General features: G+C 35.4%; 1 protein-coding gene across 13 annotated transcripts in view; it reads right to left on the minus strand.

The window, feature by feature from the left end:
• Nucleotides 1-4461: 4461 nt before the first annotated feature.
• Nucleotides 4462-17471, minus strand: part of LOC126297741 (uncharacterized) — a 387999-nt gene continuing 374989 nt past the window's right edge. For all 13 annotated transcript variants that reach the window (XM_049988891.1, XM_049988898.1, XM_049988892.1 and 10 more), the window contains one exon: nucleotides 4462-5350. In XM_049988891.1, coding sequence (XP_049844848.1) covers nucleotides 5292-5350 — 59 coding nt within the window. In that variant the 3' untranslated portion in view covers nucleotides 4462-5291. The remainder of the gene's footprint in view (nucleotides 5351-17471) is intronic.

Consider the following 17471-nt stretch of genomic DNA (forward strand, 5'->3'; position numbering starts at 1 on the left):
TTTATCAGGATAAGGGTATTACATATCAGATCATCTGCTTCTCATTAAAATGGCAAACTGAACTTCAACTGAACCATTAGTATGGCTATCATTCTTCTTAAAAGGAACTCATTGCACTCTACAGAAAATATATTCACCACAATAGTATCTACAAAATAAATTAGCATTCTTTCAATACATTTTTAAAATCAGAGTGAGTTTTATTAGAATGATTCTAACTCTGTTATGAACTCAAACTTTATTAGAAATGCCAATGTCTGATTAACAATATGAAATAAATATCCATGTAAAAATGAGCCACTTCACTGTCATTCTTTGGCACCTAAAATCATCATATGAATTTGTAGGCTGACATTTGAAGCTGACTCTATTCACACAATTTCTTTGTGACACTAGCACACAAACAATCCTTTTCCATCCAACATAATTTTAGGGTATGAATAATCCTACGACACTCACAATCTGAAATCGTTGAGTAACTTAATGGTATAATGGAATGTTACTAAAACATTTATAAGGTGATTTACAACTGATTTGGGGGTAATCTGCAATATACAACCGATGAAAACTTCAGAAGCAACGGCCGCCAAAAAATCATTTTATTGGATGAGAAGTTTCGACAGAGCTATGCAGTCATCATTGGATTTAATGCTTTAAAATTTTTTACAACATATTGTCGATCAGTGTTACAATGTGGATCAACTTGCAACATTGATGGACAATATGTTGTAAAAATTTTGAAGCATAAGGTCCAATGATGACAGCATAACTCTATCAAAACCAGTCATCGAATAAAATGTTTTTTTAGCAGTCTTGGCTTTTGAAGTTTTTTCCAGTTATCAAACTACAGACAAAATATTTTTGATAGTGTGAGTAATGTTAACCATCAGACCACAACCTACAGAAAGTCCACACTAGCATAAATCTACCTCTCGTGGGATAAGTGTGAACAGGCATAACTGTAACAAACGGCAGATCAAAAGTAATTGTTTCATGGCCAAATGAGTCAGTATCTCAGTACACAAATAACGTATGTATGAAATTTTAATAACTAGGCTATGTAACGAGGAACATATGAACAATGGCACTACTCTGCTACTACACAAACAGAAAAAAGTATCAACAAAATGACAGACTACTGCTCACATCAATGGTGAAATAATGGATGACATAGAAACACACATAAATGAGCTGCATGGCATTTGGCTTTAAAATTATGACAAGACTGGAGAAAGTGTAGAGTTAAAAATTCCAGTGTTAACATAAAGATACAGAAGTGACACACATAAATTGAAGAAGAGAAATTTAGTATCACACATTATAGTTACAATGCTAAGGCAGAACTCAATTCCAGCTATATACAATATGATCCAGTCTTGAACAGAGTAGAATTTGATTGACAGTGATTCCTGAAGCCACTTTAACTCTGATTAATACTTATCTCAACACTCATACTTCCCCAAGAGGTTTTCCTCATAAATCTGGTGTAGGAAAAGAAAAGAACATTCCAGTCATATTCTACAAACTAAATAAATATGTAGATGTTTATGCCTTCCCCTGCCACCTGTATCCTTTTTTTGTTAACTGTTATAGGAGGTGGTGTTCAGTTCTTCATTATTTAAAAATTTGGGAATTTTTTTAGTAATTACAGTGACACGGCCCAATATCGAAAATTATTTCATACTAAATGACACCAACCATGGAAGCCTAAGAACTTATACCAATCATTATTGTTTAAAACAGATGATGATTAAAGTCAATCTAATTCAACATGTTACTATATAAATTAGATTCAAAAAAATTTTTCCATTATTGTGTGAGTGTCCATCAATTTCAATTCTTTATGTTTTACTACCAAAAATGGTAATCACTCTAGAAGATGAAAATGTGTTTGAAATACTCAAAAACTGAGGTCACTGTTGCTATAATGCTGAAACCTATTACTGGTTAAATGTATGTAAATGAAAAATCTTCCACTTTTAGTATACACAGGGACTTACGGATGTCACAAATCAATGCAAGAGTACCCCCATCATGAAAAACATAACAGTATTTCCAAATACTATAGAAAATCATGATTTCATGAGTAATGCCTTAAACGAATTCTAGATTAAGAAAACTTCCTGCAACTGAGTTGTGGTATCTGGGCACCAAATGTATTTTAAGCATTACAGTGCACAGGAGATTGGACGGATTTTCATGGGAACAGATCTGGCAAATGTTTCAGTGTATGAGTAATTAGAGTAACAATCATCCTGCTAAACACCCAAATTTTAAAAGGTGCTACACTCCTGTAATGACAACGTCAAACAAGATTAATAAATCAAACACACATAATATGTAAAAATAAATCACTGAAATTTAATGTACAGTATGAACAACACATAAAACCACTTATCTAATAAAAAGCAATGAGAAGAAAAGCATAAAACAAGTAAGCAATATCACTTCTTCTCATGCAAATAAACATCACAACCAAACTTGAGGAACCTTTCAGTTGAGATCTAGTCGGTAATTTTATTTACTTATTTATTTTATCCACCACATCTCTTGTGAAAATATGAATTAACACACTATCAGTACTCCCTTTGTTTCTAATGTGCACATAACTGCATCATTAAAACCTCACTTCACCCATTTTACTATTCCTATTAAATCACATACAAACCTCTGAAGTAGTAAAAAAGAGGAGGGGGAAAATATATAATACATATACTATATGATATAACAATACAGAGAGAACTTTATGGGAAGACATACAATGTCATTCAGTCAGTTATACCAAACTCCAGCTTAACAAAGGGAGTCTTTGTCAACATGTCAAAACAAAAACAGGAATTTAAGAAAATATGAACCAATGGCAGTAAGGGAAACTGCCTGTATTATATTTTTCCATGATATTATGAAATAAATTCAGATACTTCATTATTGGACATAAATATGCACAGTAGCACACACTGCTTTTCTGATACAGGCTGGAGTTGGGTTTTTGACGGAGAATGTACCTACCTCTTTATTAGGAAACTTTGCACTCAACAAATAAATATGTATATGCATAACAAATTTGAAGCTGCTCTCACATACTCTACACCATAACTATTTAATCAGACTCAGTCAATAGATTCTCATATTTTTTAAAATAAAGTAACATAAAATAAAATTGTACCACCTGCTGCCTAGAGAAAAGATTATGAACAACTCATTTTGGAATTAAGATTAATTAATAGAGGCAATTTCTATGATTAGCCTGAGTCAATACTGTAAGCATGATTGACAAAATGAGAACAGAACACACATCAAATGATGTGAAATACTAAAAATATGGACTTCAAAATAAAGTGAAGTTTTTGTACCAGAATAAATGTTACTTCTGAAATAATCTTCTGGACTACAAAGTATAATTTGAGATACTTTTAAAACTGCTATTTAAAATGTACCTGCACCTCTAGAAGGGGTGGACATAGAATACTTACCAGCATGCTGGATTTATTCAACAATTCAGACAAGGAGCTTATTACATACAACCAAGCACTCAAGTCTAGGTCCAAGTTTCCAGCAGAATTGCAATTAAAAATCCACAAAAACAGTTAAAATTTGCCCATAGGGGAAAACAAATGATTTGTGGTAGTTAGAAGAGTATTCTCTCTTTAAATTCTAACCTCAAGTTAGAAGTGTTTGCAGTGTGCATTGACAAAGTAAATGTTATATACCTCAGCATCTTGCTTACTGATTACAAAGTCTTGCCTTTCCTTCAACTAAAGAATTGTTCTTCTGGCAAGATGAAATATTTATAACATCATGTAAAGTAGTATAATATTAAAAGTAATAATTCAGAAGTGTAACTGTTAGAAACTGCGAGATTAACATGAAAACATGCAGATTTAAGCACTAAAGTCAATAACATAACAGATATGCTATGCACGACCCTTTGGTGGTAGACTGCAACAGGCTGCTGTAGTTTGATAAATATGTTATAAAATACAGTAATGTATTTATATATAGGAATGCTTCCACACTCTCCTTGTGCCTTTTTATGAATTATTTACTGTTAATCTCAAGCAGTCTTTTTACTGTGTTTTTACTGTACTGAAAATATTGCTACATATGGGCATTTCGAAAATATCCTCCATTTTATATTAGATTGCTGCAACTAAAATGAACATGCCTCAAATGAGAATATATAAATGTTTAGTCAGAAACAGTTCCTTATAGGCTTTTGTACCAAACACTTTCCCCAGTGAAGCAGATCATGCCACAAATTTAACAGGATTTACTCAATGCAAATATGAAAACTAATAAATTATTATGAAAGTATGACCCACTAAAAATAAACTCAATTCACCAAAAACAAAACAACTCTGTGTGTGTGTGTGTGCATGCGTGTTTTTGTGTTTGTGTGTGCACGCGAGAAAGCCCCTCCCAAGTTTGACTTCTTGTTGATCATAAATAGAATGTGCCTTTAAAAAAAAAAAAAAAAAAAAAAAAAAAAAAAACCTTATGTTTGAATAAGGAGGCTGTGTCATACCGAACATCCACGGCACATTGTAACAATCCATTTTTGCTCTGTATGTGAATAAACTCTAAATAGGAAATCTTGTAAAAGGCCTGTGCTTCGCAGTCAATAATCCACAAACAACTGTTTCTACAATATATCCAAAAAGATGTTGAATGTAACATTGACTCTGCATCATTGCTTCTGATCTACACCACTGCTAAATTTTAATATGATGTCACTGGTGCAATGGGGAATAACTCAAAATAATGGGATAAACTGTGACCATCAGCACAACATTTGCCACAATCTGCTCATGCACATAGGCATTACTTCAAAAGTAAACACAGAAATACAAGCATGCATTCATACAACACAGAGAGAATCCCATACACCTATTTTCTGTCACAAAGGAAAACCTAAAATCATATGACTAAGTCTAGTTTAACTTGTTTATACTGAAAATATACACACAGTGAAGTGTTTCTTTAATACTGATCTAATCAATAAAATAATAATTACTAAGTGCATTTTAAAATAAAAATATTTTTCTATTATAAAACAGTTTTATAACGCTTTGTCACAAGTGTATATATTTTTACAAGTGTATATATTTTATATAAAATATCATAAAAAACACAGGTACAAAGTCTTTCTTTTTTACTTTTTTGTCACAATTTTTTTAATTGTGGATATCACTATATTAAACAAGCGTATTCAAAATGAGAAATAAAGACGACACTGATTTTTTTTTCTTTTTTTTTTGTTTTAAAAAAGAATAAACATTCACCGTAGACACTCAGTGTTCCTCTTCTTCGTAGAAGGAATGACATGCCGAGTAATAATCGGAAGGAAAAACTGCAACATAAGATGAATTATTATCACTACCATTTCTATGTTGTAAAAGAGAATGTGTCACTAAATTAAGGATTAAGAATAAATAAAGCTTAAGAGACAATATAGTATTTTATTAAAAAGAAAGATGTACACTATATTTTGCAATTCTTATTCTCCCCTATCTGTCACTACAGGATAAAAGAAAAAGGTCTCTTGGCCCAACATACAAATTATCCCATCTTAATTGAACTCCCTTATTAGCCAGCCAGCCCCCTCCCTACCTCCCTCCCTTATCTATATACCCATCTTCTATATGTTTGTCCAAAAACTGAGCTACTAAGGATGCAGTATCAGGAACTGGTTTCTTCACCCAAATCCCATATCCTTGAACACATTCAGTATCCTGAAACTACAGCCAAAACACCTGATCCTCATTTTACCAGTAACTAACATACAGAGTTTTCATTCATGTATCTTAAAGCTCCATGAAAGTCTCTTGCCGCATTCAACCTAATAGCCAATTTCCACTTCGATAATATAGGCACTACAGAATATGCTACAAACAGATCTGTACAACACCTTAGCATGGTCCAAATATTTCAAACCCATTAACCAACAATAAAGAAATCCCATCATCCCCTAAATGTTACTGCACAGTGTAACCCTGGACTGGACCAACTTAGTTGTATCCTCTGGTTGGTTGCTCACTAACCTTCATTCTGACCTGAAACGACAACTATATATATGCACTTTTCATTCTCTGCCCTGAGGGGACAGAGCGGGCTGTTTTAGGGCTTGCTATTTGCCCTTTTCAGCCATGGGTTTATACAATTTATTTTTAAACTATTTTTACATTTGTCTTGCTACATTATGCAAGTTTCTTTTTGGTCATTATCAATTACAGAGATCTTTAGATATTTTAAACAATTACAAAGGTTTTTACATATTTTAACATTTACAGTTGAATCAAATGTTTCAAGTGCAAAATATCCTTTGCCAACCCACATGCCATTTTTATTGTCTTGCTTGCCTTTGAAAACACCAGTGGAATATTTGTCTCAAACATCCACTCTTTTTCTGTTCTGTTACCATTCTTCAAATGTTTTGGAGAGTTACAGCACTGTTATTGCTCCCATTATGATGTGGGCAGCCATCAGCGATGGCTTCATTTCGTGACTGGTAGTCATTGTGGAAACACTTATGACACAGTGCCAAGGATGCAGGGTGGTGGGAGCAGTATTATGCTATGGGAAACACTCTTCTGCACTTGAATAGGACCTGTGGTAGGAATCAAAGACACGTTGACAGCAAACCACCTGCACCCCTTCATGATTGATGACTTCCCCAACAGCAATGTCATCTTCCAGCAGTATAACTGTTTATGTTTCAGAGCCAGACCCAGCTACAGTGGTTTGAGGAGCATGGTAGTGAACTCACATTGATGTCTCGGTGACCAAATTTGTCTGATGTGAATCCTATCCAACACATCTGGTTCGCTATGTGGCACCATCACCACATATCCAAATCAGCAGTGTGTTATTTATGGGAATTACCAGAAACATCTAATGACACATAACTTTCACAAACCTACCAACAAACCGTAAGACCCCTGGAATGCAGAATCAGTGATTTATTTTGTTCCGAAGACAAACAAAAAAGCTATTATGCAGGTGGCTATAATGTTTTGGCTGATGAGTGTATAGCAGCAGTTATCACTATGCGAAAAAATATAACAGCTGTTGCTATACCACCATTGCCATAGCCAATGATACATAGTGGTACCTGACAGCATTCACCGAGTGAGGTGGTGCAGAGGTTAGCACACTGGACTCGCATTCAAGAAAACGATGATTCAAACCCACGTTCAGCCATCCTGATTTAGGTTTTTCATGATTTCCCTAAATTTCTTCAGCCAAACCTGGGGTGGTTCCTTTGAAAGGTCACGGCCGACTTTCTTCGCAATCCTCCCCTAACCCAACAGGACCAATGACCTCCCTGTTTCGAGTCTTCCCCCAAATCAACCAACCAACCTGATAGCATTCATCTTTGCTCTAGCCAACATTGACTTCCATCATCATGTTGACCAAATAACATGCCACACACATTTGCTTACATAACACAATTGGGCAACATAGATAGTGTCTGTCCCAAACTTATTTTCCTGTAAACATATTGTGAAGTATAAAACTTATCTGATAACTTGCTGATTCTATTTTAAAATTCTAAATGTTTTCAGCAAGCTGTTTTAATCTTATTTTTTTCTATTGGATAACCCTTCTCTGATGTATTTCTGCTTCACGTAAAATAACAGGGTGGAACTCATGCTCAGCCTTGTTACTTGTTAGTCATAAGTTCTTTATTTTATGCAGCTAACTGATACCTAGTATGAGGTACAACCCCATCAATGTTAGAGAGAGATATATATATCTTCCCAAATGTCACTCTTGTCAGAGACTGTCTCCAAGGTACCATCATGTAACTGTCATGGCTAGGTGGCATTGAGCCAGTTCCGGAAATCTCTAATAGGATAGGCACTTACTCTTTGGCATTCATGGGAAGTTTGGAGTACACATATCAGTAGTGCAATCCCAATGCTGTCAGGGGCCATGACTGTGAAAATATGTGATGACCCACCCATGAAGGATTTTGGCCTTCAAAAAGGGAGTAGCTAGAGTGACATCCCTAATGTCATTGTGAGCTCTTGGTGTGGGGTCAGAAAAATCTGGGACAGGAGGAGGCCAGTCAAGAGGATAAATATCACTGGGTTCTGCAAAACCACTCCTGCATCAATAGTTGCTATCTGTTGGAGACTGATCCCACCGGGATAAGATTAATCCCTCATGATATAGTTGTTGCACAGATGGATTCATAATGTTACCCATAATATGAGTACAATGGGCAGCATCAACTTGGACACATATCCTCTGAAGTATCTGAAGTCTGCAGGGACACATTCACCCAATTGCCACAGACATGCAGTCACTTCGAGGTAACTTGTCGATACATTTGGGGTTGAAATGGACATCATGCAGTCTACATACTCACCAAGATCACATTCAGAAACAGACTTCCTGAATAATAATATCAAACAATATGCATTATGATTATCTATATAAAAAGCTAAGGGCTAGTGACCTGAGTCCTTTTACAAGAGTTAGTTTTGAGTGATCCAAATCAGTATGTTAAAGAGTAGCTAAATCAGTAGGTCATCATTTGTAGCCTCTCCTTGCCATAATTAAGGAATATAACCATAAGAAAACCTTAATGTTTGTGCTGGTGATGTGTAGACTGAATAATCATCTTTGACAATCTTCACCCTTCTGCTACACTGTGATGGAATTAATTTATTACTACAAATATAATAATAATAATAATAATTATTATAATTATTATTATTATTTCTTTCTTATCTCAGACGTTATGTCTGGTCAGAAGTAGAAAGTGACGCGGACCTTGATCAAGCGTGACTTCCTTTTAACTGTATGGTATATGTTATATTGCATTTAGGAACTTTCGGGTAATTGAACATGTATCAATAATTACAGATTTCTGTAGTTGTATATATAAGTTTGGATGTAGCTGTATTGCATTGATGTACTGGTAGACATTGTGTGGTATGACTCCTGTAGTTGATAGTATAATTGGTATAATGTCAACTTTATCCTGATGCCACATATCCTTGACTTCCTCAGCCAGTTGGATGTATTTTTCAATTTTTTCTCCTGTTTTCTTTTGTATATTTGTTGTATTGGGTGTGGATATTTCGATTAGTTGTGTTAATTTCTTCTTTTTATTGGTGAGTATGATGTCAGGTTTGTTATGTGGTGTTGTTTTATCTGTTATAATGGTTCTGTTCCAGTATACTTTGTATTCATCATTCTCCAGTACATTTTGTGGTGCATACTTGTATGCGGGAACGTGTTGTTTTATAAGTTTATGTTGTAAGTTAAGCTGTTGATGTATTATTTTTGCCACATTGTCATGTCTTCTGGGGCATTCTGTATTTGCTAGTATTGTACATCCGCTTGTGATGTGATCTACTGTTTCTATTTGTTGTTTGCAAAGTCTGCATTTATCTGTTGTGGTATTGGGATCTTTAATAATATGCTTGCTGTAATATCTGGTGTTTATTGTTTGATCCTGTATTGCAATCATGAATCCTTCTGTCCCACTGTATATATTGCCTTTTCTTAGCCATGTGTTGGATGTGTCTTGATCAATGTGTGGCTGTGTTAGATGATACGGGTGCTTGCCATGTAGTGTTTTCTTTTTCCAATTTACTTTCTTCGTATCTGTTGATATTATGTGATCTAAAGGGTTGTAGAAGTGGTTATGAAATTGCAGTGGTGTAGCCGATGTATTTATATGAGTGATTGCTATGTGTATTTTGCTAGTTTCTGCTCGTTCTAAAAAGAATTTTCTTAAATTGTCTACCTGTCCATAATGTAGGTTTTTTATGTCGATAAATCCCCTTCCTCCTTCCTTTCTGCTTAATGTGAATCTTTCTGTTGCTGAATGTATGTGATGTATTCTATATTTGTGGCATTGTGATCGTGTAAGTGTATTGAGTGCTTCTAGGTCTGTGTTACTCTATTTCACTACTCCAAATGAGTAGGTCAAATTGGTATAGCATAAGTATTTACAGCTTTTGTTTTGTTTCTTGCTGTCAATTCTGTTTTCAGTGTTTTTGTTAGTCTTTGTCTATATTTTTCTTTTAGTTCTTCTTTAATATTTGTATTATCTATTCCTATTTTTTGTCTGTATCCTAGATATTTATAGGCATCTGTTTTTTCCATCGCTTCTATGCAGTCGCTGTGGTTATCCAATATGTAATCTTCTTGTTTAGTGTGTTTTCCCTTGACTATGCTATTTTTCTTACATTTGTCTGTTCCAAAAGCCATATTTATATCATTGCTGAATACTTCTGTTATCTTTAGTAATTGGTTGAGTTGTTGATTTGTTGCTGCCAGTAGTTTTAGATCATCCATGTATAGCAAATGTGTGATTTTGTGTGGGTAATATTGTATCCATAATTTGTATTATTTAGCATGTTGGATAGTGGGTTCAGAGCAAGGCAGAACCAGAAAGTACTTAATGAGTCTCCTTGGTATATCCACGCTTAATCTGTATTGGCTGTGATGTGATATTATTTGAATTTGTTTGGATATTAAGTGTGGTTTTCCAATTTTTATTACTATGTTTAGGAACTGTATCAATTTAGGATCTACTTTGTATGTTTCCAATATTTGTAATAACCATGAGTGGGGTGCATTATCAAAAGCTTTTTAGTAATCAATGTATGCGTAGTGTAGTGACCTTTGTTTAGTTTTAGCTTGATATGTCACCTCTGCATCTATTATCAGTTGCTCTTTACATCCTTGTGCTCCTTTGCAACAGCCTTTTTGTTCTTCATTTATAATTTTGTTCTGTGTTGTATGTATCATTAATTTCTGTGTAATGACTGAAGTTAATATTTTGTATATTGTTGGTAGGCATGTTATGGGGCGGTATTTAGCTGAGTTTGCTGTGTCTGCTTGATCTTTAGGTTTCATATAAGTTATTCCATGTGTAAGTGTATCAGGAAATGTGTATGGGTCTGCAATGTAACTGTTAAATAATTTAATTCGATGTGAATGGGTTGAGGTGAACTTCTTTAGCCAGAAATTTGCTATTTTATCTTTTCCAGGGGCTTTCCAATTGTGAGTAGAATTAATTGCTTTGGTGACTTCATGTTGCAAAATTATCACTTCAGGCATTTGTGGTATCATCTTGTATGTGTCTGTTTCTGCTTCTATCCACCGTGCATGCCTGTTATGTTGTACCGGGTTTGACCATATGTTGCTCCAGAAGTGTTCCATGTCTGTTATGTTTGGTGGATTGTCTATTTTAATGTGTGTGTTATCTATTGTCTGGTAAAATTTCTTTTCGTTTGTGTGGAATGTTTGGTTTTGTTTCCTTCTATTTTCACTTTTTTTGTATCTTCTAAGTCCTTTGGCCAATGCTTGTAATTTCTGCTTCTTTTTATCTAAGTGCTCTATCGCTTCTTGTTGTGAGATTTTACCTAACCTTTTTCGTTGTTTTTTTTTCTGACATTTGATGTCTTATAAATTGTGTTAGTTGTCCAATGTCTTTTCTCAGTTTTTCTATTCTGATCTGTAGCCTGTGTTGCCATGCTGGTTTTGTGGGTTTCTTCTGTGTGTTGGTTGGTTCTGATCTCTGCCTAGTGTGTATATTTAGTGTAGTGAGTGCTCCTATATAAACCAGTAGTTGTAACTCTTCCATAGTGGTGTTTTCATTTATTTTATTGTGTATGATTGTGTAGATAGTTTTTATTGTTGTTTCGACTTGTAGGTTATTTGGCGGTCTATGCAAGAATGGTCTAATGTCTGTATTTGTGTCTTTGTATTCTATATATGTCAGCTGACATTTTTCTTCTATATCTGACATGTGTGTCACTTCGTGTTCTATTTGTACTTGTTCTGGTGGCAGTCTTAAGATTTCCTCTGATTGTTTAATTGATTTGTGTTGTTCTTTGTTTGTTTGCTCTGGGATGTTTGAGTCCATTATTGTATTTTCTTCTTCTTCTTATTGCACATTATTTTGTTCCAGTATTTTTTGTACTTTTTGTTTGATGTTTTCTAATTCTGACTGGGGTATCCTGTTATTTTTTATTATTACACGGATCTGATCAGCTAGTCGTCGTTCTGTTAAAAATTTTAATTCTGGGTATCTGGTAATAAATGTTGTGTATACTTGTGATCTGTATCCAGTTGTGCTGGTTCCTAGGTTTGTTGCTTGTTGCTTGGTAATAACAGAACATGAGGTTTCGATTAACTTCATCTGACCATCTCATCCTCTGTCTTTGTTTTCCTTCTAGGGTGGTTGCAGGAAGCATTATTATTATTATTATTATTATTATTATTATTATTATTATTTGAAAAGTCAGAGCCACCTCGTATGGATGGGCTAACAGCAAATGTTGTAGCCAGTTTTATGATACTTACTATCACAAATGACCCTCACTATTTTACAGCCTAAGTTCTTAGACAACTGCTATGTAAAATTAACTGCACATCATTGGAACAGAAGCATGTTTTCCATATAGTATGTGTATCTCTTACAGCAAGGTAGGGATATGTCTAGAATACACTCAGAAACATATTTCAGAAATAATTCCACGTTTGGATGTCCTTGGTGTTATTTTGACAAATGACCTTTTGCATTTCATTCCAATTTATGTTGTATCAGAGTGACTCCCCTGTGATTTTCTGCCACCACTTTTTGTGTTGTCAAGTGTACATCACCAGAAAGACCCCACCTCCTCAAGGAATACGGTCACAATGGATGGATAAACACAATCTTCAAGGGTTCACACTGAACCAAATAGGGCAAGAGAGTTGTTTACAAGGATTAATGGCCTTATAAATGCCACTAAACATTCCTTGAATCATAAAAGGCTTGAGATATCATGTTTATCCAACAATGAATACAGTGCACTTGTTCTCAGACATTACTACCCAGGCGTGTATTCGGTTCCATAGAACACACAGACATCAGCACCAGTGAAGAGGAAGACTACTCAGCGCCAGTCAGTGGCATTTCAATACCTTTTCATTCAATATATGATTGCTAGAACAAGTGCAGGAACCATCCATCTGCTTCAATGTCTATTACACATCAGAGCTTATTAAAACGTTGAGGTAAGAGCTCTGTTGCTCTGAGTTTACTCGGGCAGTGCCCTGTAGGAAATTTTTTTTAAACACACATTAATTGTTTGCCTTACCCATGACATTGGTGAGCGTACTGCATAAGTGGATTTTGCTTGTACCCTTATGCACCTTAATAGACAGCATGCATCATGTGATGAAGATCATCAGCTGCAAACTCTTGACGACATATCGGAGATGATGGTAATTAAGTGACTCAACAGCATATTATTGACAACATCTATAAGACATACCTGTACAGAAATAGGATATTTCTTTATTTAAAAAAATAAGTAAATATATAATTTCTTAAAAGCAGGTATTGGTGTTGCCTCACACAATTCTTCCTTTGCTTCTCTGTAGGATTTTTATTTTGTAATATTTATTTCTTGAATTTTCTTCAAACGGGGCAGTTTTCACTGAGTGACAATCAACTAGCTGCACTGATTATACAAGGTTAAGGGGAAAGAAATATGGCACTCCAATTTCATGATAATTTTTCTACATACTGACTGCAAAATTGGTGTCTAAATCTGGAGCACTAGTAACTGCTTTGGGTTGAATATACAGTATAACTCTTCTTTTGAAGAATGGATGGAATTAATGTTTTCCCACTGCTTAGAACATTTTTATCAATCTCTTCACATTTTTTTGTGTTCACAATATACCATCATAATTATAAATTTCCCACAGTTTACACTTAATGGAACCATATTTATTGGGAAAAGGGGGGAGGTAGAAGAGCCAGAGGGGTTGGGAACAACAAAAGTGTAATTGACATATAACAGTGCTGGAAAGTTGTGGTTTTCATGTAGCACTACTAACATTACACAGTTAACTTTTGTGCACTCTAGACTCATAGTACTGAACTAGTAGAAGTCATTAAAAGTCAACAATTTGTGCCATTAGCACTTACTTAACTCTTAACACTACCAATTTAACAATAACTACACTGCGTGTAGCATTGTTTGTAGTTACATTGTTGAACTGTCAGTTCGGACTAAACTTGAGTAGTAACCCAAATGAAAGTAAAGTTGCTAATGATAACCAAGAGCTATGTAACACTTCTCTGGATAATCTATGCACTGGCTTCAATGAGAGACATTATAAGGTGATGTATGGTGTACAGTTGCTTTTTTTTATGTGTAGTAATTTTTGATATGGTGGTTAGGTTGGGACCTAATAAACAGCTTTAATAACTTTGAGTGAAAGAAGCAGCAATGATACAGTTAAAATTTAACTGTACATTTTGCTCTATTGCTACAGAATTAAGTTTCATTATGCCAATGTGAGTCTATATACACAGAATGTCATGATAATCGTAAATGAATGCATTTCTCTCACTGGTTCTGCTATCTTATGTGATCAGTTAACACGACATGTTGCCAACTATTACCTTCTATTTCATATATTTGTCTTAAACAATCATTTTTAACACATTTTATGTACTTCTTGCCTACATTTTGATGTCGTATGTGTGTTTGTCGAACATGTCAAGGTTTTCTGCCAAACTTTTTAGGTAGATATCAAGATGCTGAACCAGAAAGCCAAATATAAAAATTCACCATAAGAAATTGAAACATAATATAATTAATATTTCTGGCAAAAATAAGGTTTTCAAACTAAAGGTCAGTACAATTATTAAAGTTGTTTATTGATATTTTAAAAAGTATATGCATAAAAAGTCAATTCCTACAATATGCATAATTTCTTAACTCCTTTGAAAAGTGTAGGGGTTTAGACAACCACTCTGCTGTACTCTGATCAGCAGATGATGGTTGAAGTGACCACTATAGCAAAAATCTACCAATACCAGTATTGCTGGCACCTGTTTTGATCAGAACCGAGGTAGAATCTTCCTACAAATTGGCAGGGGCCTAAAGATGGCATAGCAAAATGCTTAAACTGGTTGCCAAATAAAATAAGGTTGAAAATTAGATAGCTGAAAGATGTTTAATTTGACATCCTACATCTTTCATCAGTGCTCTTGTTACCTAACACCATGCTCTGAAATGAGAGACACCTAATAGCCTTCCTACCTTCCAAAGTGGTGCTCTGTCACTTACCAAACCTACACATCAATGTAGACCATCCCTATGGCACTCCCACTACCAACCCTTTGCCATAGCAATCATATCCCTTTGGATGATCCAGGTGCAGTACCTGTCCAATCCACCCATTCAGCACTTCCTATTTCAGTCCTGTCACATGCTTTTCCTACACGATCAGAGGCAGGGCCACTTCTGAAAGCAGCCTTGTCATATAACAACTCTGCTGCAATCACTGCACAGTTTTTTTATGTTGGTATGGCAGCCAACCAGATGTACATCAAAATGAATGGCCACCTCTGAACTGTCATCAGGAATGAAGTTGACCAAGTGGTGGCACAACACGCAGTTGAGAACAACATGCTCGATTTCAACAGCTACTTCACAAGCTGGACTGTCTGTATCCTTCCTTTCACCACCAGCTTTTCCAAATTATGCAGATGGGAATTATCCTTGCATCTCATCCTACACTCCTGTAAGCCTCATGGCCTCGATCTCTGTTAACCCAGTGTCTACAAACCCTCCCCACCAAACAGTTTCCAACAGAGACAACTACAGAAGCAGCCAGATCTCACAATCAGACTTTGATATGTGATGTACAACTTGTGCATAGAGTCTCAACCATGAACATTAATTTGTAACTACGAGCCTTTCACTCCTCAATGGAGTATATGCTGCAATGAAATTTCCTGGCAGACACAGAATGTGTGCCAGAGGACTCAACATTGTCTTTCACAAGCAATAACTCAGCTATCATGGGATGTTTCAGTCCAACTAAAAATTGGAATTGGGTCTGAGTTAGAAGCCAATTCAACAACAGTTTCACTAAATACATATACTCTGCAGGTCACTGAGTGACTGAGGACACTTTTCATTGTAGCATATATGAATATTTTCTCCAGTATCCTCTGTAGTTGAAATTTGAGGAAAAGGAACTATTTACAGGCCTCTGTACAACCTGTTATTTGCATTACTTCCTTTTATACAGACATTAAGGAAGTAAGAAAGAATAACCATTGAAACTACCCTGAAACTTGTTCTTACAATGTTGTAAATACATCTTCACAAGATATTTGCTAACCTCCTTTAAATGCCTACCAGTTCACACTTTAAAGAATTTCTGTTGTATTTTAATGTCACTCAAACAAGCCTGTGATCATTTTTGCTGTTGTAACTTTTGCAGACTTACTTTAAGCCTCCTGTTGGTCCAACCCAATGTGGATCCAACACACACTTCTCAATATTACACGACAGTCTATCCAAGTACTCTGTGATCAGCTTTCTTGACAGTTTACTGCAGTTTTCCAGTGTCTTATCAGTGAAGGACAGTCTCTCATTTGTTGTAACTACAGGTATGCCCCTGTAATTTTTCCACACTTCATTCTCACTCACTGTTACTTCCATATACTTCTATAAATCGAGTGCCCCAGTTGCTAGTTGGTTACTTATTTGCCTGCCCCATGGATCATAACTAACTTTTCACAATGATACTGAATGAGTTAGTTCTTCCTTAAATGCATATTTCCCTACATTGAGAGTTAATTTCAAGTTCCTGAATCACACACACACGTTTGGACAATGTGTAACTGAATATTACTACAGTTTTTATCAGATAACGCTTCCTCAAATAGATAATCATATACTCTACAAAACACACTTCAGTGCAATGCACAGAACTTTCTCGGCCATTGAAGTTTCCATCTGCAGTCCTTGTCTTCTCCAATCCATATACTGGAGAGTTCACAATGGCCTGTGAACAAGTGATCACTTCCTGATCTTCCAGTTCATTCCTCAGTGTAACTGCCCTGGACACCTGGCCAAATGGGCTCTCAACAGTGTCGACTGGGGTGCTTTCACCTGTGGTGTCATTCTTGACTCCCTGTTGCGTAGAGATGTCAATGAGGCAGTCCAAAATACAACTACAGTCATTCTTTTCGCAGCTGATTTAGCAATCCTCTGTTCCATGGACCTACTCTGGTGGAAGACAGTACCTTGGTGGTCATCAGGAATCACAGAGGCCATTAAGCTCTCCGATGCCAAAATGTCAATTTAGTTTTCAGAAAGTCTTTCCAACAGAAAATGTTATATATGCTTTCATTGATCAAATATCAAATGCTTTGAATAACTGATCACCACCCATTGGGATATGTTGAGATCTCTCAAAGACTTGACATGAAATTCTTCTAGATAAGCTGAAGTATTGTGGTATGAGTGGGACAGTGCACAAATAGGTAAATTCATACTTAACTGGAATAATGTAGAAGATTGAAATTAACAGTAGAGATACTCTGCAAAAATCAGCAGAGTCCTCTAACTGGGGTTGTATGAAGAATGGTATCCCACAGGATTCATGCTTGGGTCTCTTATTGTTCTTAATATATATTAATG

Source organism: Schistocerca gregaria, chromosome X (assembly GCF_023897955.1).
Source record: "Schistocerca gregaria isolate iqSchGreg1 chromosome X, iqSchGreg1.2, whole genome shotgun sequence".
NCBI lineage: Eukaryota > Metazoa > Arthropoda > Insecta > Orthoptera > Acrididae > Schistocerca > Schistocerca gregaria.